General features: G+C 43.6%; 1 protein-coding gene across 3 annotated transcripts in view; it reads right to left on the bottom strand.

Moving 5' to 3' along the window:
• Nucleotides 1-27,742, bottom strand: part of SLC25A21 (solute carrier family 25 member 21) — a 745,004-nt gene that overhangs the window by 386,338 nt on the left and 330,924 nt on the right. For all 3 annotated transcript variants that reach the window (XM_073608915.1, XM_073608914.1, XM_073608916.1), the window contains exon 3: nt 21,725-21,773. In XM_073608915.1, coding sequence (XP_073465016.1) covers nt 21,725-21,773 — 49 coding nt within the window. The remainder of the gene's footprint in view (nt 1-21,724; nt 21,774-27,742) is intronic.

Here is a 27,742-nt window from a genome sequence, read left to right as displayed (position 1 = left end):
TTACCGCTAATGGTCCTGAATTTTAACCCCGAGCCACACTCGGGAAAACCGCCAAGGAGGCTACGTATTCAGACCCTTTACTCAGTACTTATTCAAAGCACCTTTGGTAGCAGACGCAAATATTTCTGGGTATGACGCGATAAGCTTTGCACACCTGGATTGGTGGGATTTCTGCCATTCTTCTTTGCAAATCCTCTCAAGCTCGGTCAGGTTGACTGGGGATCGTCACTGGACAGCCATTTTCAGGTCTCTCCTGAGATGTTCAATAGGGTTCAAGTCAGCTCGGGCTGGGCCACTCTAGGACAGTCACAGAGTTGTCGATAAGCCACCTATGTTTTGTCTTGGCTGCGTGCTTAGGATTGTTGTCATGTTGTAAGGTGAATCTTCGGCTCAGTCTGAGGTCCTGAGCGATTTGGAACAGGTTTTCATTTAGGATATCTCTGTACATTTCTTCATTCAGCTTTCCCTCAACCCTGAACAGTCTCCCAGTTTCTGCTGCTAAACCCCCCACACACACACACACACACACACAGCATGATGCTGCCATCACAATGCTTCACTGTTGGGATGGTATAGGACAGGTGATGAGTGGTGCCTGGTTTCCTCCAGACATAATTTTAGAACTGAGGCCAAACAGCTCAATCTTGGTTTCATCAGACCAGAGAATCTTGTTCTTCACAGTCTGAGAGTCCTTCAGGTGCTTTTTTGCAAACTCCAAGCGGGGTTTCATGTGTTTTATATTGAGGAGAGGTTTCTGTCCAGCCACTCTGAAATAAAGTCCAGATTGGTGGAGGGCTGCAGTGATGGTTGGCCTTCTGGAACTTGGTTCCATCTCCACAAAGGATCTCTGGAGCTCAGAGTGACTATTGGGTTTTTGGTCAGGTCTCTTTCTAGGGCTCTTCTCCCCTTATTGCTCAGTTTGGCCAGGCAACCAGCTCTTGGAAGAGTCCTGGTTGTGTCAAACTTCTTCATTTGAGAATTAGGCCCCTTTCACACTGGAGCGGCGGGTGCTTCGGCATAGCAACGCTTTTCCGTCAATTTCACTGAGCTATTCGGCCGCTAGTGGGTCGCTTTTACCCCCTGCTAGCGGCCGAGAAAGGGTTAAAATCACCCGGGCTTTGCCGGCGGTATAGCCACGCTGCCCATTGATTTAACACCGCTCCTTCACCACTCCAAAGATGCTTCTAGCAGGACTTTTTTTTAGCTTCCTGCCAGCACACCGCTCCAGTGAGAAAGCCCTCGGGCTTACACATTGTAGAGACAGGAGTGGCTCTTTCAGTGCGCTTTTCAGGAGCTATTTTTAGCGCTGTAGCGCCTGCAAAGCGCCTCAGTGTGAAAGGGGTCTTATGGAGGTCACTGTGCTTTTGGGAAGATTCAGTGCAGCAGAAACTTTTTGTAGCCTTCCCCAGATCTATGCCTTGCAACAATCCTGTCTCTGAGATCTGCAGGTAGTTCCTTTGACCTCATGGCTTTTGCTTTGGTACAGTATGCATTGTCAGCTGTGAGGCCTTTTATAGAGAGGTATATGCCTTTCCAAATCATGTCCAATCAATTTAATTTACCACAGGTGGACTCCACTCAAGGAGTAGAAATATCTCAGAAACGATCAAGAGAAATAGGAGACACCTGAGCTAAATTTCAAGTATTGTTGCAAAGTCTGAATACTTACGCCAATGTGATATTTCAGTTTTTCCTTTTCCATACATTTTCTAAAATTTTTGTTTTCACTTCCTCATCATGGGGTACTGAGTGTAGATTTATAAGAATTTTTTATTTTATTTAAACAACTGTAGTATCAAGCTGCAACATAACAAAACTGAAAAAAGTGAAGGGGGTCTGAATACTTTATGAATGCACTACTGTGTATATATCCCTTTCATGACTAAGCCTATTTTTGACATTTGGTGTTTACAAGTTAAAATACATATTTTTTGCTAGAAAATAATTTACAGCCCCCAAACATTATATATATTTTTTAGCAGAGAATCTAGAGAATAAATTGGCAATTTAAAAAAAACAAAACAGTAAAGTTAGCCCAATTTTTTTTGTATAATGTGAAAGATGATGTTACGCCGAGTAAATAGATACCAAACATGTCATGCTTTATAATTGCACGTACTCGTGGAATGGCGACAAACTACAGTACCTAAAACTCTCCATAGGCAATGCTTTAAAATTTTTTTTACGGTTACCAGGTTAGAGTTACAGAGGAGGTCTAGTGCTAGAATTATTGCTCTCACTCTGACGATCGTGGCGATACCTCACATGTGTGATTTGAACACCATTTACATATGCGGGCGCGACTTCCGCATGCGTTTTCTTTGCTGCGCGAGCTCGTGGGGACGGGGGCGCTTTAAACATTTTTTTTTCTTATTTATTTTGTTTATTTTTATATTATTAAATTGTGTTTAAAAAAAAAAAATTGATCATTTTTATTGCTGTCACAAGGAATGTAAACATTCCTCGTGACAGTAATATGTGGTGACAGGTATTCTTTATGGAGGGATTGGGGTTCTAAAAGACCTCCAATCCCTCCTTTGCACTTCAAAGTATTCAGATCGCCGTTTTCGGCAATTCTGAATACTGTATATTTTTTTTAAACCGGCGCCATTGGCAGCCAAGTAAACAGGAAGTGGCATTGTGACGTCACTTCCGTGTTTACAATCAGGAGACTGGCACAAAGCCGTTTTCGGCTTCGTGCCAGTCTGTCCCTAGCCGCTGGAAGTGGCGTAACGTCGATCGAGTATCGCGGTGGGACGGGAGGCACGATTAGAGCGGCGGGAGGCAGAGGGAGGGGGGGACGTCCCCTCAAACTCCTTCGGGATAGCAATCGAGTGGCTTTTAACCGCATTGGTTATCCCTGGAAAGCCGATTGCCCGCTCTGAAAAACGGTACCAGGATGATGCCTGCAGCTGCGGGCATCATCCCGGTAAAACCCTCAAAAGCCGATGCCGCACATCTGCGTACGGTCAGCGGGAAGGGGATATACACTGTGTTACCAAAAGTATTGGGACACTTGTCTTTACACACACATGAACTTTAATGGCATCCCAGTCTAATGCCCTGTACACGCGGAAAATGTGCGATCAGAGCTTGTTGTCGGAAATTCCGACCGTGTGTGGGCTCCATCGGACTTTTTCCATTGGATTTTCTGACACACAAAGTTTGAGAGCAGGCTATAAAATTTTCTGACAACAAAATCCGATCGTGTCAATTCCAACCGTGTGTGGACAATTCCGACGCACAAAGTGCCACGCATGCTCAGAAGAAATTCCGAGACAAAACTGCTCGGTCTGGTAAAATTAGCGCTCGGAATGGATATAGCACTTTCGTCACGGTGCAATGTTTGAAATCGTTTAATGCAGCGCACGCTCTTCTTCTTTATAATGCTAGAAGAATAAAGTTGTTTTGCTGCTCATATTCACACAGACTTCTCACAAACGTATTTCTTTATTATTTATCATGATTGCATTAATATAATATTTAGATTTGTCACATCTACCTAAAAAATTATCAATGTTTTATTTTTTGGCTTGTATTTTTTTCAAGCCTGATCTTTTTTTTTTTTTTTTTTTTTTTACCAGAATATTTTTGGGTGTGTTTTGTGTGTCAAGTTACCACAACACCATTATTATCTTGTATTATTTAATCTCAAGGAGGTTGTTTGGTGTTGGTGTCTCTTGTTAATTTCACAGTATTTTAGAAATGTACCTGCCAAACAAACTGTCCTTTTTGAAGGAAAACACACATAGGCAAGTATAATTGAAACACAAATTCCTTTATTAAGGGCTCATAACCAAACAAAGAGGAAGGTAACGCTGGAGAAACATCAGAAATAGGCGAAGCCTTTGGCCCCCAGGGCAGACATCAATTATTTAGGAGGCAAAGATAAGTGTAGCGCTATAAGAGTATGTAGAAGTCCAATGTAGGAGACATTAAACTAACAGTTCCAAATAAAGCTAACAGAGAAGAGTCTTCCTGAGGAATGAGATGGAAATCTTCAGGAGCTGGACACTTCAAATTCATAAACCATCTGGAATGGAGACGTGCACAACACCACCAAAAGTGAAAAGGCTTACCGGATTGGATGGACCCAACAGGGCATATGCCGAGAAGGGTCAGATAGGCTTAGGTGGTGAGTGGCTGCAGGCGGCCCAGAGGAGCGATGTTGTGAGGTGACTCTCGCGTTGCTGTATCCCTCAGACCGATGCCAGAACAAGGGGGTAAGGAGCAACCGACACGAAGGTAGTGTCCCTCAGAGCGGTGTTGAAAACCAAATGGTGGCAGTGACAAATAGAAAAAGGAAGAAAGGAAGGGCCAAATAGTGTAAATCCACATAAAACTGAAAATTTTATTAAAATGGGTATACACTCGCTGTGATAAAAGTGGCGACAGTGGGGTCCTATCTGACGCGTTTCGTCTTCATAGACGTCGTCTGGGGGTGGCAGCGCGGAATTATTTTGTTTATATTTCCAGACATCAATTATTTCACTGCAAAATTGGTGGCCTGAGGAGTCCATATATAAGGTAGTTCAATCTGGTCCAGAAGTCCAAGAGATCATGAAAGCAGCAGATGACATGTATGTTCCCAGGCTGTGGTCATACAAGAGCCTGCATCTTTTGCCAGACCAGACTGAACCCAGGCCATCACTCTCTGGTCTTGCTTAGACGCTTCCTTCCAGACTGTGGCTCTGGTGTTGGAGGTGTGGCAGGAGTAGGACCTGGAGGAGGAGGACCATGGGTGAGCTGACAAGTAAGGCTTTCGCATGTGAGTTGGCCCCTCAACCCCTTCTGTAGAGCTTCTAAAATGACACACTCACATAAGAGGCGTTGGCCCTCCTCCATTTCCATCATTTTGCAGGCTGTTATGGCAGCAAAATCCTCTTCCAGACTGTGGGGTGTTCTGAGGGCCTCAGTAGCCTTCCAAAATAGGCCTATTGCAGCCTCCTCCAGGTTACTCCTCTTCCTGACACTTTTTCTTTGAAGACGGAGGGGAGGGACCTGTGTATCAGACAGCCTGCTTGGCCCAGCCACCTCCTGGCTGAGACTTCCCTGTGTATGAAAAAGGGACATCGTTTTAGTTTTTGGTTCATCAATCACAATCAGAAATTATTACTCCAAACTAACATCTATTTAACATCATTAATTTGACAACCAGAAATCTTTATAAGAATGCTATACCTTGCTCAAGCTGGGCTCCTCCACATGTTGCTGCCTGTAAGGCCCAGGTTGGACGTCAGAAGCCTCAGCTGGGGGGGGAGGAAGCGTGGAAGGAAAAGTGGAGAGTGCTGGCCTGGGTTAAGTCTGACCTGCCAGAAAATGCAGCCTGTCATAGTACCACAGCCTGGGGAGATAAATGTCATCTGCAGCTCCTGATCTCTGGGAATCCTGGACCTTCTTGCGCTCCCTTAGATAAGTGCTCCTCATGCCACCAATTAGGATCTTCAAATAGGTGATGTCTGCCGTGGGGATCGCCGGCTTCACAATTTCCAGCAAATTATCCAGCGCTGCCTTCCTCTTTGTTTGGTTCTTATAATCAGGGTGGTTTACCTGCCACAGACAAGGAAGCTCCCTGAACATATCTATGAATATGCATATAAAATCCTGATTCTTCAAGATATCCATTTGCACTGCAGGACACAACACAAGACAAACCCTAATGTCAGGCTAAAGTCTCCTAATCTTGTCCCAATATAGGCCTCAATCTAGAAGCAGTATAGGCCCAATTTTAAGTCTTACCTTCGTTATAACGATCGGCGCCTCCGATACTCCTTCCTCCGCTCACAGATCATACGTACTACGCATGCGTGTTACGCTTTATATACACTGCACATGCGTGAAACTCCGCCCGCCCCTGACATTCTTTCTAGTCTATTCCCCGCCGCCCTTCTCGTTTGGCGCAGTGGGGGAAGAGCACATGGCGGAAATACAGCAGGAGCGTGCTAATTACAGCAACGAGGAGGAAGAGGAGGAGGAAAGCCCGGAGCCAGAAACGTCCCGATCCCGGAAGAGACGATTTAAGGCATCAAATATGTCCTTTGGAGAGATGGTCGACATAATGAAGAGGGCCGACTAGGATGGGAAGTATGGAATTACCCCTACCCCAATGTCAGAAAGGCAAAGATCATGGCGAAAGTAGTCAAGAGTCTGCAGAAGAATTTTGGGGTACGTTGATCGAAAGATCAACTCAGGAAGCGGTGGTCGGACCTCAAATTAAGGGAGCACGAGCAGTACAGAAGGATCAGTAGAGTGCTGCAAAAAAGTAAGTAGTTGTGCTGTGTTCCTATTCTTTATTTTTCTAACGTTCGTGCTGCTCCAAGTGCTTTTCTTTACAGGCAACTTTCATGTTCATGGGCACATTATTCTTTCGTATGAAACATTGTTCGTTCGGCATAGAAAACACCATGTTTTGGACATATGCATTTGAATACATTTTTGCTAGCCTACTTCTCTTCAAATAATTTTGTTGTCTAGATGGGTTGGTAACTAGAATGAAATGCAAACTAGATTCTGTGAAGGAGAGGACACTCAGCAGCTGTTTACACATCTGGACGCTGGAGCACTAGTGTGGGACACCAGAACACCCTTTTACTTAGGGGTCCCACACAGGTGCTCCAGTGGATACTATAAGGGTGTCTCCATCTCTGAAGCTTGTACAAAACAGGTAAGTATTCAAGCTTGACAAAGTGACAAAAATAATTCTTCATCTTGGAACTCTGCCAAAACAGACAATTGTACCCCACTTCCAAGCAATGTTTTACGTTCCTATTTCTGCCATCAAATATCTGTGTGCTAAGTATACCTATTTTTTTTTTTACATAGGGGAGAAAAGACTCGGAGGACACCACTCATCCGAGGAGACCACAGACCCCCCCACCTCATGAGAAAGTGGAAATCCCCCAAAGTCAACAGGAGGAGGAGGAGGGAGATGTGGTGGAAATTGTCACCACAACAGGTGAGTGTCTGCGACCACAGGCTCAGGTAAGAGATGGATGCCTGCATATTTATAATACATAGTGTGTTTTTGTTTTTATATTTTTAGGTGATCGTGATGTTGTTAATGAAGGACATTTCACCAGTGAGAGTGCCCAGATCCTGATCGGGGGAGATCATGGGGTGTAATAGGGACTTGGAAACCATCCAGAAAAACATCAATGATGTTAAAACCAAAATGAAGAACATCATTGATGTTTTATGGAGAGTTTAAAACACCTCCAAATCCCTTACTTTTTTTTTGTTTTTTTGAATCGAAAAATTTTTCAGATTTTTGGACATATTCGAGAAAAGCCAAATTTTGAAGATGCACACAGTGTGTCAACATGTGCTATCTGCCATCACGGGAGATCAATGTAGGCGTTTTGTGGGTGCAACCCCTTCCTCAATAATAAATTAGCTGAGAGAAAGGGGTTGCACCCACAAAACACGTCCCTTGATCCCCCGTGATGGCAGCTAGCACATGTTGACGTTCGGCAATTTGTGTGCATCTTCAAAATTTGGCTTTTCCAGGGGTGACTTCACCCCATCTGAACTCAATATCAAACACAGTTTATAAATACTCATGTCTGATATTGCCTTCATATTGTAACAAAGTTGAACTTTGTAAGTTCCAGATTTGTGTATTTCTTGTTGCTTTTAAACATGCCTGTTTTACCTTAAATGGACATTTCTACTTTTATTAATGTGACCCAAAAAATTGTTATACAACAAACATGTTGGTTTGTTTTAAAAACCTTTTTTAAATGCACATGTGATTGTGCTGGTATTAAAAAGACTGATAATCAAGAATGTGTGGATTATTGTTTCAATGCTCCAAAACTTTTGTTGTGTTAAAATTGGTGTTTTCTGTGACAATGGTGGTTATTTCCTAAGGGCAAATCCACTTTGCGCTACAAGTGCAGTTTCAGTGCAGTCTCAAGAGCACTTGTAGTGCAAAGTGTTTTTTACGTTAATAAATAACACCCAACAGTGTTTTCTAATGTTACACAATCACGCCATTTTCAGGACTACCCACATTTCAGTCAGGGTCAGCTAAAAGAAACACAAGCAGTAAATGTCAGCAAATATTTTAGTAGTTAAAATTAGTTTTTTATTTAAAAAATGTCTCAGACATTGTCTGGCATATTGATGGCCCCCCTACCCGCAAAGTGTTCAAGGTATCTTAGACGGACCTCGCGGGCACTCGGGGGGGGGCAAGCCAGGACGGCCAGCTTCAAGCACCGTCAGGGTTGGTTCATTTCCATGAATTCTGGCCTCAGGCCCAACTGAGGCAGCATAGTTGGCAGAATTTCTCCTTAAAAAGTTGTGGAGAACACAGCAAGCCAGGATGATATGATTGAGTTTATACTCCGCCATGTGTATGGGTGTAAGAAATAGGCGAAACTGGCTGGCCATGATTCCAAACGTGTTCTCCACCACTCTTCTGGCTCTGGCCAGCCGGTAATTAAAAACCCTCTGGTCCAGGGTGAGGGTCCTCATCGGGAAGTGCAGCATAAGATGGTCCCCCAGTGCAAATGCTTCATCCGCAACGAAGACAAATGGGAGTCCTTCCACATTGTCTTCTGGAGGTGGCAAGTCCAAGCTGCCATTCTGGAGATGCCTGTAGAACTCCATCTGGGCGATGACTCCACCATCTGACATTCGGTAATTCTTCCCCACATCCACATACAGGAACTCATAAGTAGCCGACACCACCGCCAACATCACAATACTATTGAACCACTTATAATTATAATAGTATGACCCCGAGTTGGGTGGTGGGGCAATGTGGACGTGTTTCCCATCAATTGCCCCTCCGCAGTTAGGAAAGTCCCACCGCTGGGCAAAGTGACTACAGGAGGTGAATATAGGCCCAGGAGAGCATGCTGGGGAGGTAAGTGAAGGCAAATATGTATGAAGGACAAAAAAAATTACATAAAAATCCAGCATGCATGAGGACAAAGGGGACATTCACAGCATATTACAATCATGGTAATTAGGGAATGAGGAAAGAAATACAATATATTATCAAACATTAAATACAATAAAATGTGATGTTAAAGGATAAAAATCTTACCTTAATATAATCCTTCTGCAGGACCTGGATGATGGCAGAACAGGTCTCCGGGATAATGATCCCCAGAGCCTGGCGGGAGATGCCCGTCGAGAACTTGAGGTCCTGCAGGCTTCTCCCCATCGCCAAGTACCGCAGGGTGGCGACTAGCCTCTGTTTCGGAGTGATGGCTTGCCTCATGCAGGTATCCTGCCTGCTGATATAGGGAGTCAGCAAAGCCAACAAACGGTAAAATACAGGGTCTGTCATCCGGAGAAAGTTCCTGAAATCATCAGGATTATTCTCACGGATCAAAGGCATGTGACAGAATTGGTCACGCTGGAGCAACCAATTTTTGGTCCATGAACTCCTCCCCACCCTGTTCATGGACTGGACTTGTGTCAAGGTAAGGACCCCAACACCAAGCCCCCGCACAGCACGAACTCTGCGAGGAGTATGTATACGCAACATGGCTAGAAAACGGTCAGCTGCTCAGAACGAAGTAACAGAACGCACTGAAGAACAGCAAGGCCTGTGAAGAGCGACCTGAAAATCAGTAACGAACGAACACGAACACAATGACAAGTCAATTGTACTCGCTGCACGCACTGAAGACCAGATACAAACCCACAAGCACAAACTGAACAGCAGAAAATGATCTGAAAGCCACGAGTCTGAAAAAGCGTGAATCGTCTCTCACCAAACTTTTACTAACACAAGATTAGCAAAAGGAGTCCAAAGGGTGCCGCGCTTGGTTCTGAACTACCCTTTTATAGTCTCGTCGTACATGGTGTACGTGACCGCGTTCTTGGCGATTGGAAATTCCGACAACTTTGTGCGACCGTGTGTATGCAAAGCAAGTTTGAGCCAACATCCGTCGGAAAAAATCCATGGATTTTATTGTTGGAATGTCCGATCAATGTCTGATCGTGTGTACGGGGCATAAGTCCGTAAGGTTCAGCAGTGAGTTGGCCCACCCTTTGCAACTATTAACAGCTTCAACTCATCTGGGAAGGCTGTCCACAAGGTTTAGGAGTGTGTCTATAGGAATGTTTGATCATTATTTCAGAAGCACTTTTGTGAGGTCAGGCATTGATGTGGACGAGAAGGCCTGGCTTGCAGTCTCCGCTCAAATTCATCCAAAAGGTGTTCTATCGGGTTGAGGTCAGAACTCTGTGCACGCCAGTCAAGTTTCTCTACCCCAAACTCGCTCATCCATGTCTTTATGGACCTTGCAGAGGGGGAATTATTATGTGGGGTTGTTTTTCAGGGGTTGGGTTTGACCCCTTAATTCCAGTGAAGGGAATTCTTAAGGCGTCAGCATACCAAAACATTTTGGACAATTATATCCACTAACAGGTAAAGTGAATACCACAGATTATTTTGGTACAATGTCATCTGAAAGTCGGTGGGATATATTAGGCAGCAAGTAAACATGTTATTCCTGAAGCTGATGTGTTGAAAGCAGAAAAAATGGGCCTCACAGTTTGTTATGTATGGGGCTGCGTAGCCACAGACCAATCAGGTAGCCCATGCTGACCCATGTCCACAGCCAGTGGCACAAACAATGGACATCAGAACTGAACCACAGAGTACTGGAAGAAGGTGGCCTGGTCTGATGAATCACATTTACTTTTGCATCATGTGGATGGCCGGGTGCATGTGCATTGCCTACCTGGGGAAGCGATGGCACCAGGATGCAGTATGGCAAATAGGTAAGCTGGTGGAGGTAGTGTGAGGCTTTCGGCAGTGTTCTGCTGTGAAACCTTGGTCCTGACATTCATGTTAATATTACTTTGACACGTAACCACCTACCTAAACAAAGTAGCTGACCAAGAACACCTCTTCATGGAAGTGGTATTCCCTGATGGCAGTGGCCTCTATCAGCAAGATAATGTGCCCTGTCACACTGTGAAAATGGTTCAAGAATGGTTTTAGGAACACAACAAGTTTTAGGTGTTGACCTGGCCTCCAAATTTCCCAGATCTCAATCCATCAAGCATCTGTGTGATGTGCTGGTATAACAAATTTGATCCACCTCGCAACTGTTACTGATGGCTTGGTGCCAGATACCACAGCGTACCTTCAGAGGTCTAGTGGCGTCCATGCTGCAATGGATCAGGGCTGTTTTGGCAGCAGAAGGGGGGCCTACTCAAAATTAGGTGGGTCATCATTATGTTATGACTCATTAGTGTGTATGTCATTTTCCTCATACCAACCCATGTAAAAGAAAAAAATACTTTTTATGGTTTTTATTATTACTGAATATCAGAGGATGTGGTGCAGTTGACACCTTTAGCCAGTCATTGTTAAGCGATCTGCCTCGCAGTTGTGTACACTGCATACTGCTTTCTTTTCCCTTCCCCAAAACTTCTGCCTTATTATTTAGCTCACTTCTTTCCTTTGCCTTTTTTTTTCAAAAATTTCCTTTTTTGTACTCCTTTTCTTTTTTTGGTCTCTCTCAGCTTCTGCCTTTTCTATTAGTGCTCACTTTTCCTTTGCCTTGCACTTCAGAACACCATAGCAAACAAGTTCCCAAGTAACCACTGACACGCAACGATTACTCAATTATACTCTGCTCAGTTAGCTGTCATCACAGTAAATCATACAATTTAAAGTAAACCTTACACCTGATATGCAATGTCTGCTTTTTAAATATGACATCCCTCCAACTTGCTGAATAAAGCAAAAAAGAAAACACCTGTGGGGGGGGGGGATTACTCTTTAGGCTGGGTTCACACTGGTCCGACAAATGCTCCGACATTGGGAGCTCATGTCGCATGACGTGTAAAATTTAATGTTTCCCTATGGGAGCCGTCCTAACTGGTCCGACACAAGTCGTTCCGACTTTAGAAATGCTCCCTGTACTACTTTGGTCCGACTTTGATCCTACTTCAGCCTATTGACTATCATTGAAGTCGGATCAAAGTCGGATTGCCGTCTCGCATGATCCGACTTCGGCACGCGACTTGTGCTTAGATCATCTTGAGGGGGAACTCCGCGCCAAATTTTAGATAAAAATCCGGCATGGGTTCCCCCTCCAGGAGCATACCAGGCCCTTGGGTCTGGTATGGAACTTGAGGGGAACCCCCTACGCCGAAGGAGCGGCGTGGGGGGTCCCCCCAATCCATACCAGACCCTTATCCGAGCACGCAGCCCGGCCGGACAGGAATGGGGGTGGGGACGAGCGAGCGCCCCCCCCCCTCCTGAACCGTACCAGGCCGCATGCCCTCAACATGGGGGGTTGTTGCCTTGGGGGAGGGGGGCGCGCTGCGGCCCCCCCACCCCAAAGCACCTTGTCCCCATGTTGATGAGGACAAGGGCCTCTTCCCGACAACCCTGGCCGTTGGTTGTCGGGGTCTGCGGGCGGGGGGCTTATCGGAATCCGGGAGCCCCCTTTAATAAGGGAGCCCCCAGATCCCGGCCCCCCACCCTATGTGAATGAGTATGGGGTACAGTGTACCCCTACCCATTCACCTAGGAAAAAAGTGTCAATTTAAAAAAAAACACTACACAGATTTTTAAAGCATTTTATTAGACAGCTCCGGGGGTCTTCTTCCGACTTCGGGGGTCTCTCCGGTTCTTCTCCACGCTCTCCGGATCTTCTGCCGGGCTCCTCCGCTCTCTTCTGCTCTTTTGCCGCTCTTTTGCTAAAGCGGAGGAGCCTGGTCTTCAATCTTCTGCCTTCTGCCTTCTGCCCTCTTCTCCTGATGTTGACACGACGCTCTCTGGGGCTAGAATGCTCTCTGTGCGCTCTGCTCTGACTTATATAGGCGGTGACCCCGCCCCCTTATGCCGTCACAGTCCCTGGGCATGCTGGGACTATGACGGCATAAGGGGGCGTGGTCATCGGGTGATGACCACGCCCCCTAAAACGTCACAGTCCCAGCATGCCCAGGGACTGTGACGGCATAAGGGGGCGGAGTCATCGCCTATATAAGTCAGAGCAGAGCGCACAGAGAGCATTCTAGCCCCAGAGAGCGTCGTGTCAACATCAGGAGAAGAGGGCAGAAGGCAGAAGGCAGAAGGCAGAAGATTGAAGACCAGGCTCCTCCGCTTTAGCAAAAGAGCGGCAAAAGAGCAGAAGAGAGCGGAGGAGCCCGGCAGAAGATCCGGAGAGCGTGGAGAAGAACCGGAGAGACCCCCGAAGTCGGAAGAAGACCCCCGGAGCTGTCTAATAAAATGCTTTAAAAATCTGTGTAGTGTTTTTTTTTAAATTGACACTTTTTTCCTAGGTGAATGGGTAGGGGTACGCTGTACCCCATACTCATTCACATAGGGTGGGGGGCCGGGATCTGGGGGCTCCCTTATTAAAGGGGGCTCCCGGATTCCGATAAGCCCCCCGCCCGCAGACCCCGACAACCAACGGCCAGGGTTGTCGGGAAGAGGCCCTTGTCCTCATCAACATGGGGACAAGGTGCTTTGGGGTGGGGGGGCCGCAGCGCGCCCCCCTCCCTCAAGGCAACAACCCCCCATGTTGAGGGCATGCGGCCTGGTACGGTTCAGGAGGGGGGGGGCGCTCGCTCGTCCCCACCCCCATTCCTGTCCGGCCGGGCTGCGTGCTCGGATAAGGGTCTGGTATGGATTGGGGGCGACCCCCCCACGCCGTTTTTTCGGCGTAGGGGGTTCCCCTCAAGGTCCATACCAGACCCAAGGGCCTGGTATGCCTCTGGAGGGGGAACCCATGCCGGTTTTTTATTTAAAATTTGGCGCGGAGTTCCCCCCTAAAGATTCATACCAAACACAGTGCCGGCATTGGCGGGGATCCAAGTCGGATCCCCGTTCATTGAAAGTCGGACACATGCCGGCTTCATGTCGCAGGGCAAAGTCGGATCCAAAGTAGGACGGCTGTCGTGTCGCACCAGTGTGAACCCAGCCTTATACCTTTTCTCAGGCTGCCACACTGGGGAAAAGGTAAGCATATTATTTAACTTTTCCCTTGCAGGTGTTTTTACCATGTTTTATTCACCAGTTCAGATATGGTTTCTCATTAGTCAAAACTATTTAGATTGGTTTCCAGTCATGTCTATTGTAAAAGTTTACATTTTGGTTACACACTTGGATTGCGGTTATGAAAACAGAGAGAGTGAGATGCTGTTTTTCTATTGGTTATTTTTTTTCTAGAGATTCACTCATATTCTAACATTCGAACTATAAATATTTGTTGCAGATTAGGCTGATGCTGTATTAATAAAAAGGATTTTTGGCTTTTCATGGTGCATTTATTAGACTACTGTCACACTGAGGAGCTTTATAGGCGCTACAGCGCTAAAAATAGCGCCTGTAAAGAGCCTCTCCTGTCTCTCCAGTGTGAAAGCCCGAGTGCTTTCACACTGAAGCGGTGCGCTTGCAGGACGGTAAAATAATTCCTGCAAGCAGCATCTTTGCAGCGCTGTATACACCGCTCCTAAAGTGCCCCTGCCCATTGAAATCAATGGGGCAGCGCCGCCGAACCGCCGGCAAAGCGCCGATGCAGCATCGCTTTACGGGCGGTTTTAACCCTTTTTCAGCCACTAGCGGGGGTTAAAAGCGCACCGATAGCGGCCGAATAGCGCCGCTAAAAACGACGGTAAAGCGCCCCCCTAAAAATAGCGGCGCTTTACCCAACGCCTCGGTGTGAAAGCACCCTAAAACCTAAGTCCCACAGTGGAGAGATGTTCTATCCAGGATATTGCTGTTTTTTTTAACAAAAGCGCATTTTGACCTACCTTAACCACTTGCCGACCAGCCGCCGCAGTTGTACTGCGGCAGAATGGCACGGCTGGGCGAAACGACGTTATGTAACGTCGCTTTGCCACTAGGTGCCCCCCGCTCGCCCCCGAGTCAATGCGAGTACCCGGCGCTCACGCTCACCGTCGGGCTCCTGCAATCACAGCTAACACACGGAGAACCGGGATCTGTGTGTGTAAACACACAGTTTCCAGTTCTCTGAGGGAAGAACAGACAAATCGTCTGTTCATACAGTGACGTTTTTACAGTAATCAATGCATTTTTATAGCATTGATCGCTGTATTAATGCCAATGGTCCCAAAAATGTGTCAAAATTGTCTGATGTGTCCGCCATAATGTCGCAGTCCCAATAAAAATCGCAGATCGCCGCCATTACTAGTAAAAAAAAATTAATAATAAAAATGCCATAAAACTATCCCCTATTTTCTAGATGCTCTAACTTTTATTCAAACCAATCAATATATGCTTATTGGGATTTTTTTTTACCAAAAATATGTAGAAGAATACATATCGGCCTAAACTGAGGAAAAAAATTGGTTTTTTATATGTTTTTGGGGTATATTTATTATAGCAAAAGTAAAAAAATAATGCGTTTTTTCAAAATTGTCGCTCTTTTTTGTTAATAGCGCAAAAAAGAAAAACCGCAGAGGTGATCAAATACCACCAAAAGAAAGCTCTATTTGTGGGGAAAAAAAGGACGTCAATTTTGTTTGGGTGCAACATCGCACGACCGCGCAATTGTCAGTTAAATCAATGCAGTGCCAAATCGCAAAACGTGCTCTGGCCAGGAAGGGGGTATAATCTTCCGGGGGTGAAGCGGTTAAGAGTGCTTTCACACTGAGGCGTTGGCGGTAAAGCGCCGCTATTCGGCCCCTAGCAGGGCAATTTTAACCCCAGCTAGAGGCCGAAAAAGGGTTAAAACTTCAATGGGCAGGGGCGCTTTAGGAGCAGTGTAAACACCGCTCCTATAGCACTGCAAAGATGCTGCTTGCAGGACTTTTTTTTCCTGTCCTGCAAGTGCACCGCTACAGTGTGAAAGCACTCGGGCTTTCACACTGGAGTGAGAGGAGAGGCTCTTTACAGGCACTATGCAGGCGCTATTTTTAGTGATATAGCGCATGTAAAGCGCCTCAGTGTGAAAGCAGCCTAAAAAGTCAAACACCTTTGGAGAATTGTCGTGCACCATCTGCACTCGTGGTGAAGTTTTTGAAGAATTCTTAAACCAGAAGAATCCATTTATTTCTATGGTGTTGGGATTGTCACATTTAGACTTCATATATATTTGCAATTTCATGATATTTATCTTTTGATTTATATGTTAATTTAATCAAATTGATTGATAGCGCCATCACCTTTACTTTTGGTTTACTATGCCTTAAAGCACTTGTATTTTCTGACCTAAGATTTTCTACATTACATCTGTAATCCTTAACTGGAAATTCTTTTCTGATTTTCCTCAAAATTAGCTATCTCATTCAGATGAACAAATGCATACCTAGGTACCAATGGGCAAAACATATGAGTGGAAAAACTGCTTATGTAGAAACAAAGAAGAGTGATGGCAGGAAAAAGACCATGTGGTCCATCGAGTTTCCTTTTTTTTTTTTAATAATACATGTTTTTGTTTTTCTTGTTAACTTTTTTGTCTGTGTATAGATCTATATTTGTCCCAATCATATCTGAATGTGCTGTTACTGACTTACTACTTCTGTTGGAAGTGTATTGCAAGATCAACTACCCTTTCGGTAAAAAAATATTTTCTAAGATTAGTATTGAACTTTTCTCCAGTTAGTTTGAGGTCATGTCCCAGTGTTCTTGATCTTGGCTTCATATTGAAAATACTGCCTTCCTGAACCTTATTTACCCCCTTGATGTATTTAAAGGTGTCAATCATGTATCCCCTTTTCCTTCTTTTAGGGTTGTCCCGATACCGATACTAGTATCGGTACCGATAACGAGCATTTGCCCAAGTACTTGTACTCGGGCACATACTCCCGATGCTTCCCCCGATACCTTGAGTCAGCAGTGATCTGCGCGTGGGGGAGTTACAAGCTTCTCCCCCAGCGGCTTTCAGCTGCTTTAGTGAAATCTATACAGCGGTGATCTGTGCTTGTAACTCCCCCACACGCGATCACCACTGACTGTCACCGCATCCTCCATGCCCCCTCCGTTCCGCTGTCCCCCCCGTTCCGCTGTCCCCCTCCATTCCGCTGTCCCCCTCCATTCCGCTGTCCCCCTCCATTCCGCTGTCCCTCTCCATTCCGCTGTCCCCCTCTGCTGTCCCTCTCCGTTCCGCTGTCCCCCTCTGCTGTCCCTCTCCATTCCGCTGTCCCTCTCCGTTCCGCTGTCCTCCTCCGCTGTCCCTCTCCGTTCCGCTGGCCCCCTCCGTTCTGCTGTCTCTCTCCATGTCCTCCTGCTTCCTTTGTGTATGGACAGAGTCAGCTGACTCTGTCCATTCACATAACTGAAACATTGTAACCTCCTGTGATTACGATGTCTCAGTTTATGAATGGAGAGGAGCCGCTGTCTTCTCTCCATTCATTTACAGTGCAGCTGAGGCTGCAGAGAAAGGGACTGGGGAATCTCTATCCTCAGTTTCTTTCTCTGTCTCAAGGGGGAGATATCAGGGGTCTGTTAAGACCCCTGATATCTCACCAAAGCCCCCCAACAGGGCTGATTAAAAAAAAAAAAACACAAAGTATTGCAATAAATAATAAAAAAAAAAGTTATTGTAAAAAATAATAAAAATTTAAATAAAAAAAAACACACAGACAGCGTCCACCCCCTCTCCCCTTAAAAAAAAAAAAGAAAAAAAAAATGTAAAAAAAAAAGAAAAAAAAAATGTAAAAAAAAAAGAAAAAAAAAAACACTGCCGCGTGATATTAAAAATAAAAGTATCGGTAATCGGTATCGAGTACTTGAAAAAAAGTATTGGTACTTGTACTCGGTCTTAAAAAAGTGGTATCGGGACATCCCTACCTTCTTTCCTCCACACTGTACATATTACATTCCTGAAGTCGCTCCTGAAATGTTTTATCCCCCAGACTTTTAACCATTTTTGTTACCCATCTCTGGACTCATTCTATCTTATCAATATCTTTTTGTGAGGTCTGCAGACTGGACACAGTATGTGACACTAACTTTGGGAGGTGTGCAGACATATACAGTATGTGATTTATTGCAGGTGGTAACTAGTGTTGCTCGAAGATGTCTGTGTTCATTTCACTGGTAGCTTGTCCAAACAAGCTGAAGACAGGCAAAGACCCTAACACCACTGAAGTCAAGGTAATGGAATTTGGGTATAAGCCATCTGACATACAGTGCATCCAGAACGTATTCACAGCGCCTCACAGGCATATTTTATTATTACATATAGGGGCACTGCTTCCTGCTTTGCAGTGCTACACAATGGTTATACTTTACTGCTTCTTCCCACAATGCAGGTCTATTAGTCGGGAAACTCATTACAAATAATGCTCCTTCTGTGACTGGTTTGGGGAGCATCAGTACACAGCCATTTTCAGATCTCTCCAGAGATGTTCAATCAGGTTCAAGTCTGGGCTCTGGATGGGCCACTTAAGGACATTCACAGAGTTGTCCTGTAGCCACTCTTGTTATCTTGGCTGTGTGCTTAGGGTCGTTGTCCTGTTGGAAGATAAACCTTCGCCCCAGTCTGAGGTCCAGAGCACTCTGGAGCAAGTTTTCATCAAGGATGTCTCTGTACATTGCTGCATTCATCTTTCCCTCAAGCCTGACTAGTCTCCCAATTCCTGCAGCTGGAAAACATCCCCACAGCATGATGCTGCCACCACTATGCTTCACTGTAGGGATGGTATTGGCTGGGTGATGAGCGGTGCCTGGTTTCCTCCAGACATGACACTTGCCATTCAGGCCAAAGAGTTCAATCTTTGTTTCATCAGACTTTTGGCAAACTTCAGGCAGGTTGTCATGTGCCTTTTACTGTGGAGTGGTTTCCGTCAGGCCACTCTACCATACAGGCCTGATTGGTGGAGTGCTGCACGGATGATTGTACTTTTGGAAGGTTCTCCTCCCTCCACAGAGAAACGATGGAGCTCTGTCAGAGTGAAAACCGTGTTCTTGGTCACCTCCCTGACTAAGGACCTTCTCCCCCAATCGCTCAGTTTGCCCGGGCAGCCTGCTCTAGGAAGAGTCCTGGTAGTTCCAAACTTCTTCCATTTGCGGATGATGGAGCCCACTCTATGGTGCAGAAGGTGGGGCCTTCAATGGTGCAGAAATATTTCTGTACCCTTCCCCAGAACTGTGCCTCGATATAATCCTGTCTCGAAAATCTACAGATAATCCCTTGGACTTCGTGGCCCGGTTTGTGCTCTGACATGCACTGTTAACTGTGGGACCTTATATAGACAGGTGTGTGCCTTTCCACATCATGTCCAATCAACTGAATTTACTACAGGTAGACTCCAATCAAGTTGTAGAAACATGTCAAGGATGATCAGTGGAAACAGAATGTACCTGAGCTCAATTTTGAGTGTCATGGCAAAGGCTGTGAATACTTATGTACATGGGATTTTTTGTTTTTTAATTTTTAATACATTTGCAAGGATTTCAAACAAACTTTTTTCACGTTGTCATTATTGGGTATTGTTTCTACAAATATATTTTTGAGGAAAATAATGAATTTATCTATTTTGGAATAAAACTGTAACATAACAAAATGTGCAAAAAGGGAAGCACTGTGAATACTTTCTGGATGCATTGTATTATTTGACAACTCTGATTATTAAAAATAAATTTTTGCTATGGATTTTTATATTTTACAAACTTGCTCTTTCATAGTTTATAGTATTAAATACAGAGATCTGCAGATAAGCCAACAGAGGGAAGACTCAGAAACAATGCAAATAAAATGCTTTCTCCTAGCTGTGGAAATAAGACATCAGTCACATAAGGAGCATTATTTGTAATGAGTTGCCCGACTAATAGACCTGCACTGTGGGAAGAAGCAGTAAAGTATAATCATTGTGTATCACTGCAAAGCAGGAAGCAGTGCCCCCATATGTAATAAAACAATATGCCTGCCTCGTGTGTGTGTATATATATATATATATATATATACAGTGGGGACGGAAAGTATTCAGACCCCCTTAAATTTTTCACTCTTTGTTGTATTGCAGCCATTTGGTAAAATCATTTAAGTTCATTTTTTTCCTCATTAATGTACACACAGCACCCCATATTGGCAGAAAAACACAGAATTGTTGACATTTTTGCAGCTTTAGTAAAAAAGAAAAACTGAAATATCACATGGTCCTAAGTATTCAGAGTGCTGTGACACTCATATATTTAACTCAGGTGCTGTCCATTTCTTCTGATCATCCTTGAGATGGTTCTACACCTTCATTTGAGTCCAGCTGTATTTGATAATACTGATTGGACTTGATTAGGAAAGCCACACACCTGTCTATATAAGACCTTACAGCTCCCAGTGCATGTCAGAGCAAATCAGAATCATGAGGTCAAAGGAACTGCCTGAAGAGCTCAGAGACGGAATTGTGGCAAGACAGATCTGGCCAAGGTTACAAAAAAATGTCTGCTGCACTTAAGGTTCCTTAGAGCACAGTGGCCTCCATAATCCTTAAATGGAAGACGTTTGGGACGACCAGAACCCTTTCTAGAGCTGGCCGCCCGGCCAAACTGAGCTATCGGGGGAACAGAGCCTTGGTGAGAGAGGTAAAGAAGAACCCAAAGATCACTGTGGCTGAGCTCCAGACATGCAGACGGGAGATGGGAGAAAGTTGTAGAAAGTCAACCATCACTGCAGCTCTCCACCAGTCAGGGCTTTATGGCAGAGTGGCCCGACAGAAGCTTCTCCTCAGTGCAAGACACATGAAAGCCCGCATGGAGTTTGCTAAAAAACACCTGAAGGACTCCAAGATGGTGAGAAATAAGATTCTTTGGTTTGATGAGACCAAGATAGAACTTTTTAACCTTAATTCTAAGCGGTATGTATGGAGAAAACCAGACACTGCTCATCACCTGTTCAATACAGTCCCAACAGTGAAGCATGATGGTGGCAGCATCATGCTGTGGGGGTGTTTTTCAGCTGCAGGGACAGGGCGACTGGTTGTAATTGAGGGAAAGATGAATGCGGCCAAGCACAGGGATATCATGGAAGAAAACCTTCTCCAGAGTGCTCAGGACCTCAGACTGGGTCGAAGGTTTACCTTCCAACAAGACAATTACCCTAAGCACACAGCTAAAATAAGGAAGGAGTGGCTTCACAACAAATCCTTGACTGTTCTTGAATGGCCCAGCCAGAGCCCTGACTTAAACCCAATTAAGCATCTCTGGAGAGACCTAAAAATGGCTGTCCACCAACGTTTACCATCCAACCTGACAGAACTGGAGAGGATCTGCAAGGAGGAATGGCAGAGGATCCCCAAATCCAGGTGTGAAAAACTTGCGGCATCTTTCTCAAAAAGACTCATGGCTGTATTAGATCAAAAGGGTGCTTCTACTAAATACTGAGCAAAGGGTCTGAATACTTAGGACCATGTGATATTTCAGTTTTTCTTTTTTAATAAATCTGCAAAAATGTCAACAATTCTGTGTTTTTCTGTCAATATGGGGTGCTGTGTGTACAATAATGAGGAAAAAAAATGAACTTAAATGATTTTAGCAAATGGCTGCAATATAACAAAGAGTGAAAAATTTAAGGGGGTCTGAATACTTTCCATCCCCACTGTATATCTCTATACACACACACACAGAAATTTAGGTAAAATGTTTTCCAATCAGTAGCACATTGTACTATTTTTTTACATCAAGCAGATCTATGTAAAGTGTTTAGTTAAAAAAAATGTAAATTCTGCATTTTATGCATAATCATTTACATATCTATCCCTTCTTTCATGTGTGAGAGAACAAGAGTTGCTCACCCAAACTACTGGGGGTTGTTATGTCTGTATTTTACTGCAGACTTACCTGGTTTTCACCACATCTAGAGGGTGCATCAGGCAGATTTCTACAAGGCCTGTCATAAAGAGATACGATTGTTAGATATGACTATTAGAAAAAAAAACATCTATACATAAAATAAACCCCTCCAATTATTTTTTAATAAACTGTACATTAACATAACTAATCAACATTGAGCAGTAGGCAGTAGGCGTTTTTGCTATAAGGCACTGAACGTAGGTCATCTCCTTTACCATTTCTTCCCTGTCATTCCATCCATTGTGAATTGTGGGGGTGGGGACTTTAGATGCAGCTCACATGTCTCTTTCTTACGATTGCTTTGGGGCATACTCACCACTCATCCCCTATACATAAGTCACCAAAGTATTGTTTCTCGGATCATTCACCTTTTTAATAATGAGTTCTTGTCTTCCAAAGATTTGACTATAAAAGATATTTTATAGATTCAACTGCATGTTCACCTGACCGAGAGACAATTGCCAACATCTGGATTTTCCCATTCTTAAATGGAAATTCCAGGTCTCAGTAACATTCAGCATATTGATGATGCAGTCAAGGTTACAGTATATTCACGTTGACACAGGTTTTCCCTCAAAAATAAGGAACAAGCTATAATTCCGTGCATAGCCTTTGCCCCAGGTTAATTGAGTCACAAGAGCCAATAAATTGAAATAACTGACAACCCAGCCCCCTTTCTATAACAGGGTTGGATCACCACCGCCATATTGTCAATGTGTGTTGAGGCCATTAGGGAGAGATGACAATTCTTTGTAGGGAGATACTTTTTTTAATTTTTTTTTTATTCTGGCATTAGCACATGTCCCCTTCTTGGCTTTGCATGCCTTTTTGTTTGACAACAGCTTGCTTATTAGCCCTACGAATGGTCAGAAATGAATAACAAAATTTGCCTACTATAGACCTCAATGGGGTTCATTGCAATGCTTGCAAACTTTGAGCATGATTTGCAAAACTCCCATGCAACCCATGCAGATTTGCTCATCCCTACTCATCAGTGACAAAGTATCATCAGTAGTCAATCATGGAAACTCTCATCAAGCAAGCACTGTTCAATGTACACTTAGCCTGCAATCTACATGCTGTTTGGCTCACCCCAGACATTTAAGGGCAAAAGATATCTACCGGGATATCAAGTTGCTGTGATGGAAAGCGTAGTCATGCAAAGTCTGCAACAACCAAAAATACAGTTCCCGTATTGACTGCTGATCATGAGAAGGCTATTCCAGTTTAAAGCACCAGGAGACAAATAAAGCCTAAATTGGAGTACAGGTATAAATACCTTCATTGCACATGGGTTGGTCTACTTTTGAAACAGATCATGCAGCCTCTAATAGCCACTGTGGTTATGAAAATCCTCAGGAACCCTTAAAATTCAATCAGGCCTTTGGGGTTATAGTGGGCTGAAATTTGTTGTGGTCATTAGCTTTTCTGCCAAACAGTGAGCTAGCTGTTATTTTTATGGCATATTCCTTACTGAAAATAATGTGTCAGCTGGTCATACATAGAGGCAGACTGGCACATGATATGGACGATTTAGACTTATATGTTGTAATGTCTGAAATATGTGACTTCATATTTGTGTTTGCCTGCCCTAGTAGGCTGACATTATGGCTTACCAGCACTGCACCCCTCCCCTTGCCGGTAGCCAGGGGTCAGCTGTAATGACAGCATCCCCCACTGCCAGGTGAGCCTGCAGTGACAGATGCAAACAGGCAGCTTGTAATTAGCTGAACTTCAGCCAAGACAAATATTTCAGATCAGTTTCCTTAACAATCCGCTTTAATCATTTATTAATAGACTTTCTGGCTGGGATACAAAAGGTGAGGTTGAAATAACAGAAGAAGAATGCCAGCCAATAAATCATCGCAAACCTGCAGAGCTGACACAGGGCTAACCTCTTCAAGTACTGCTAGGGCCATAATCAGGGCATGATACAATGCCAACCTCGCTGCCACTTCCTGGCCTGACTGGGGCACAGATACTGTTCAGCTAATTATAACTTCCTATCCTGACCACACTGAAAGATGTTAGAACATTCAATATTTATTTGATTCATTTTGAAGGATAATAATAAATTAGCACCCTAAAGCAGATGCTTTTCATTTTTAACAGTAAGAAGACACATAAGCTTAATTTGTTTATACAAGACACCCATTGTAATTCATCTGCTAACTCACAGTTTATGTATTTGCTATTTTGTGCCATCATTTAACAATCCATAATTATATAGAATGTTACGTCTCATGCACACTGAGCATTTGCTCGGCCCCTCCTCTGGACGCTTTTACTCCTGGGAAAAGACAAGCTGCTTAACTACTTCAGTTCCGGAAGGTTTACCCCCCCTTCATGACCAGGCCATTTTTTGCGGTACGGCACTGTGTTGCTTTAACTGACAATTGCACGGTCGTGCGGCGCTGTGCCCAATAAAAAAAAAAAAATGTATGCGCTCTCTTTCCCATAAATAGAACTTTTTTTTTGGTGGTAATGACCTCTGCAGTTTTTATTTTTTTGTGCTATATACAAAAAAAAATAAATTTAACTTTTTTTATTTTTTACTTTCTGCTATAAAACATTCCTAATAAAGAAAAAAAAAAAAAATTCTCCATTCATTTAGGCCAATATGTATTCTGCTACATATTTTTGTCAAAAAAAAAAAATCCCAATACGTGTATATTGAATGGTTTGTGCAAAAGTTACAAACTATGGTATCATTTTTTTACTGTTTACTAGCGATGGTGGTGATCAGTGGGACTGTGATATTGTGGCAGACAAATCAGATACCTAACTGACACTTTTGACCCTTTTTGGAGACAAGCGACATCAATACAGTGATCAGTGCTAAAAAATATGCACTGTAACTGTGCCAATGACACTAGCAGGGAAGGGGTTAACATCAGGGGCGATCAAAGGGTTAAATGTGTTTCCTAGGAGTGACTGCTAACTATGGAGGGCAGGGTGTGCTTTGACTGGGGAAATGTAAAGATCCATGTTCCCACTTAGCATTAACACAGGATTAGCACATTCCCCGCTCACAGAACGGCGGTCTGCCTTGTTTACATAATTTCAAAATATCCAATAAACACAAATAATCCTTGAAGTACTGATAGGAGATTTAACTGTAAAGACTCCTATCAACATCTTAGACACCTAACACTCACATTCAAAGTATCTATGTAAGTGGCAATTTCAGACTGTCTGTTGGGGAGGAGAGACAAAGAGTACATGCAGTCCAATGCAGTGCAGCCCAAGTGAGTCCTCACATGAGCTGAGCATTGGAAACTGCCAAATGTCTTCTTTGACTCAATAGATGACTCAAAATAACAAGCACATGTATATTTTTGTGATTCCACAGAGGTCAAATAAATACCATCTGCTAAGGTACACACTATAATATAAAATTGCAAAAAGAGGGGGCTTTTGGACTTTAAATGAAGCAAGAACCTGGTGCCTCCATCCCTATCATAATTATTTTTAAAAGGGGGCTAGATATGGGACTTTTTATGAAGCACACAGTAGCAAATGAAAAAGTATAATGACTGAGAAGTTATATTTATTTATATTGTATAGCCTCTTATGTAACATTTTTTAGCATAAATCCTTTATAACAGTAAACTTTTATATCACATTCAAAACAAATTACATAATGATTCACAATCCAATAAAAATTCATATATGCTACAAACACATATAGCAGTTGATACATATACAGGGGGTCCCCTAGTTACAAACATCCGGCTTACAAACGACTCCTACTTACAAACGGAGGGAGACAACAGGAAGTGAGAGGAAATCTACCCCTAGGAAGGGAAATTCACTCCTGTAAGTGCTATTATGGGGAAAAGGTACCTCCACTGATGCTTTTATCACCAAGGCTTGTTTCCACAACAACCCAAAATTTTCTAAATCCAATTGTCATTGGGACAGAAAGTGAGGTGAAATCTTCTGAACAGGGGCACACACAGCAAAAACAATGTTACAGGGGTGTTAACCCTTCCCTATGCTATCCAAAAAGCTTAAAAATAGTTTTTTTGGCTGGAGCTACACTTAAAAAATGTACCTGTTCCGACTTACAAACAGATTCAACTTAAGAACAAACCTACAGTCCCTAACTTGTTTGTAACCCGGGGACCCCCTGTATACATAAACATTATGCAATTAATACCTATGTAACCTGTTGACCTTACTAAGTTTCTATCAAAGTAAATGAGCAATGGGTATGATAGCAAAAATTCCATAATAAAATATTATAGACATAGATTAAATCATACAAAATCTTGTCGACCCATGATTGATATTTAATATGAAAATTGATAGCTCAACACGTTTTGTGGCCTTATAGTTGCTCATCAGGAGAAAAAAAACATGGGATTCATCTATAAATAGAAAGCATACATGTCTAGATAATCTAACAAAATCACAAAAATAATAAATAAAAAACAACCAACACGGACAGTATCCGAAGCGGGTGAGTGTAAGTGAGGTGACCCTAATGTGTGGTTGAGGTGGTGACCCCAAACGGGACCTATGTGAAAAAAAGTTATATATATGGGATGTGTTGAGAATACCAGTGTAAATGAAGTGCAGAAAGTGAATATGTACAAAAGTAAAAGGGAATGGAAAAAAAATATATATAGATAGATAATTTAAAATGAAAATAGGAATAAGAATCAAATTAGAAAAGCAAAAGCAGAAAATCAAAATCAAAAAGGAACAGCACCAAGCCAAACTCCCCCAGTGTGCTAGCAAGTGTGTATCACTCTGCCGGCGTTACAGCGCCACGAGGACGCTTCGCGCCTGGCGTGTGTGGCGTGACTTCGATGCGCAGTGATGGTGCGTCCTCCCATCCCGCGTCACAAAGAGGCGAAGAGAAAGGGAAGGCCCACAGTGCGTATCGCAGCTCCTGGAATAGAAGCAAGAACGGATGGCTCAACAAAACCAAGCACACAACCCTCAATATGCACATACTAACTTTTGATGAAATGACTAAGGGTATATAAAAACATTTACAGGGAATATCCTAAATTATATAATAAATCTACTCAAATCTTCTCAAGAGAAAGAGGAAAAGATTGAACTATAAAAAAAGATCATAAGGCCAGCTGTATATAATATAATATAATATAATATAATATATATAAAATACAAGTGCAAGTAACTGAACTTGTCTTTAGCTTCATGTAATGTTCAACACAGCAACACTCAAAGTAATGTTCCCTCATCTCCCAAAGTTGACTAAAGTTCTACTGCTTTGCACAGTGCTATCTGCTATGAAATGGGTAAGACCACGGATGGCCAAACCAGTGTACTGCTTCACCTTCATTATGTATTCAACAGGCAGAGTGGGTCCTTGACCATGCTGTGTTGTCTAGCAGCTGCTAGCAAGATGGAGATGATGGTTTCTATGAGAATGAAAACACCAGAGACACAAGAGATTGGTTCAGGTGCCTCAGGAAGGGGATACAGGGGCTGTGTTCAGGCATTGAAAGGCTGGCAGTGTGTCATAATGCTCTGAAATCTCAAACCGATCATTATTATTATTTGCTGTTTGCTGACATAATAAGGATTGATGCCTTTTTTATAACAGTTGGTGTATTTCTGCCAAAGTCACAAACATTGGGGGATTATTTTCACATTTTGTTAGGAGTATGGGGATGTTGGCAGGTACCGGAGTGAACCCTTGTTATTCAGTTTTGGAAGAAAGTTTTTAAGGCATATACATCTATGTGTATCTCAGATGTCCAAGCTTTCCCCTTTTGTCTATGATCCTTGGACCCATATCCAAAAAAATAAAAAGGTATCCTTTGACACTGCATACTGGCGGCCAGAGTAGTTATTTCACACCATTGGAAGTCTGCCTCTTCCCCCTAGCAAAGAAACATCACTAGGAGTACCAATATGGCTGACTTCTGGTCTGGAGAGGAAGTGATGTCACCCACTACCGTTCCTGCGTTACGACACCTGACTTCATTAGAGATCCCTAGTGATGTTTCGTTGAGTCTGATGAAA

Source organism: Aquarana catesbeiana, linkage group LG13, assembly GCF_042186555.1.
Source record: "Aquarana catesbeiana isolate 2022-GZ linkage group LG13, ASM4218655v1, whole genome shotgun sequence".
Lineage (NCBI taxonomy): Eukaryota > Metazoa > Chordata > Amphibia > Anura > Ranidae > Aquarana > Aquarana catesbeiana.
This window is presented reverse-complemented; position numbering and strand designations above follow the sequence as displayed.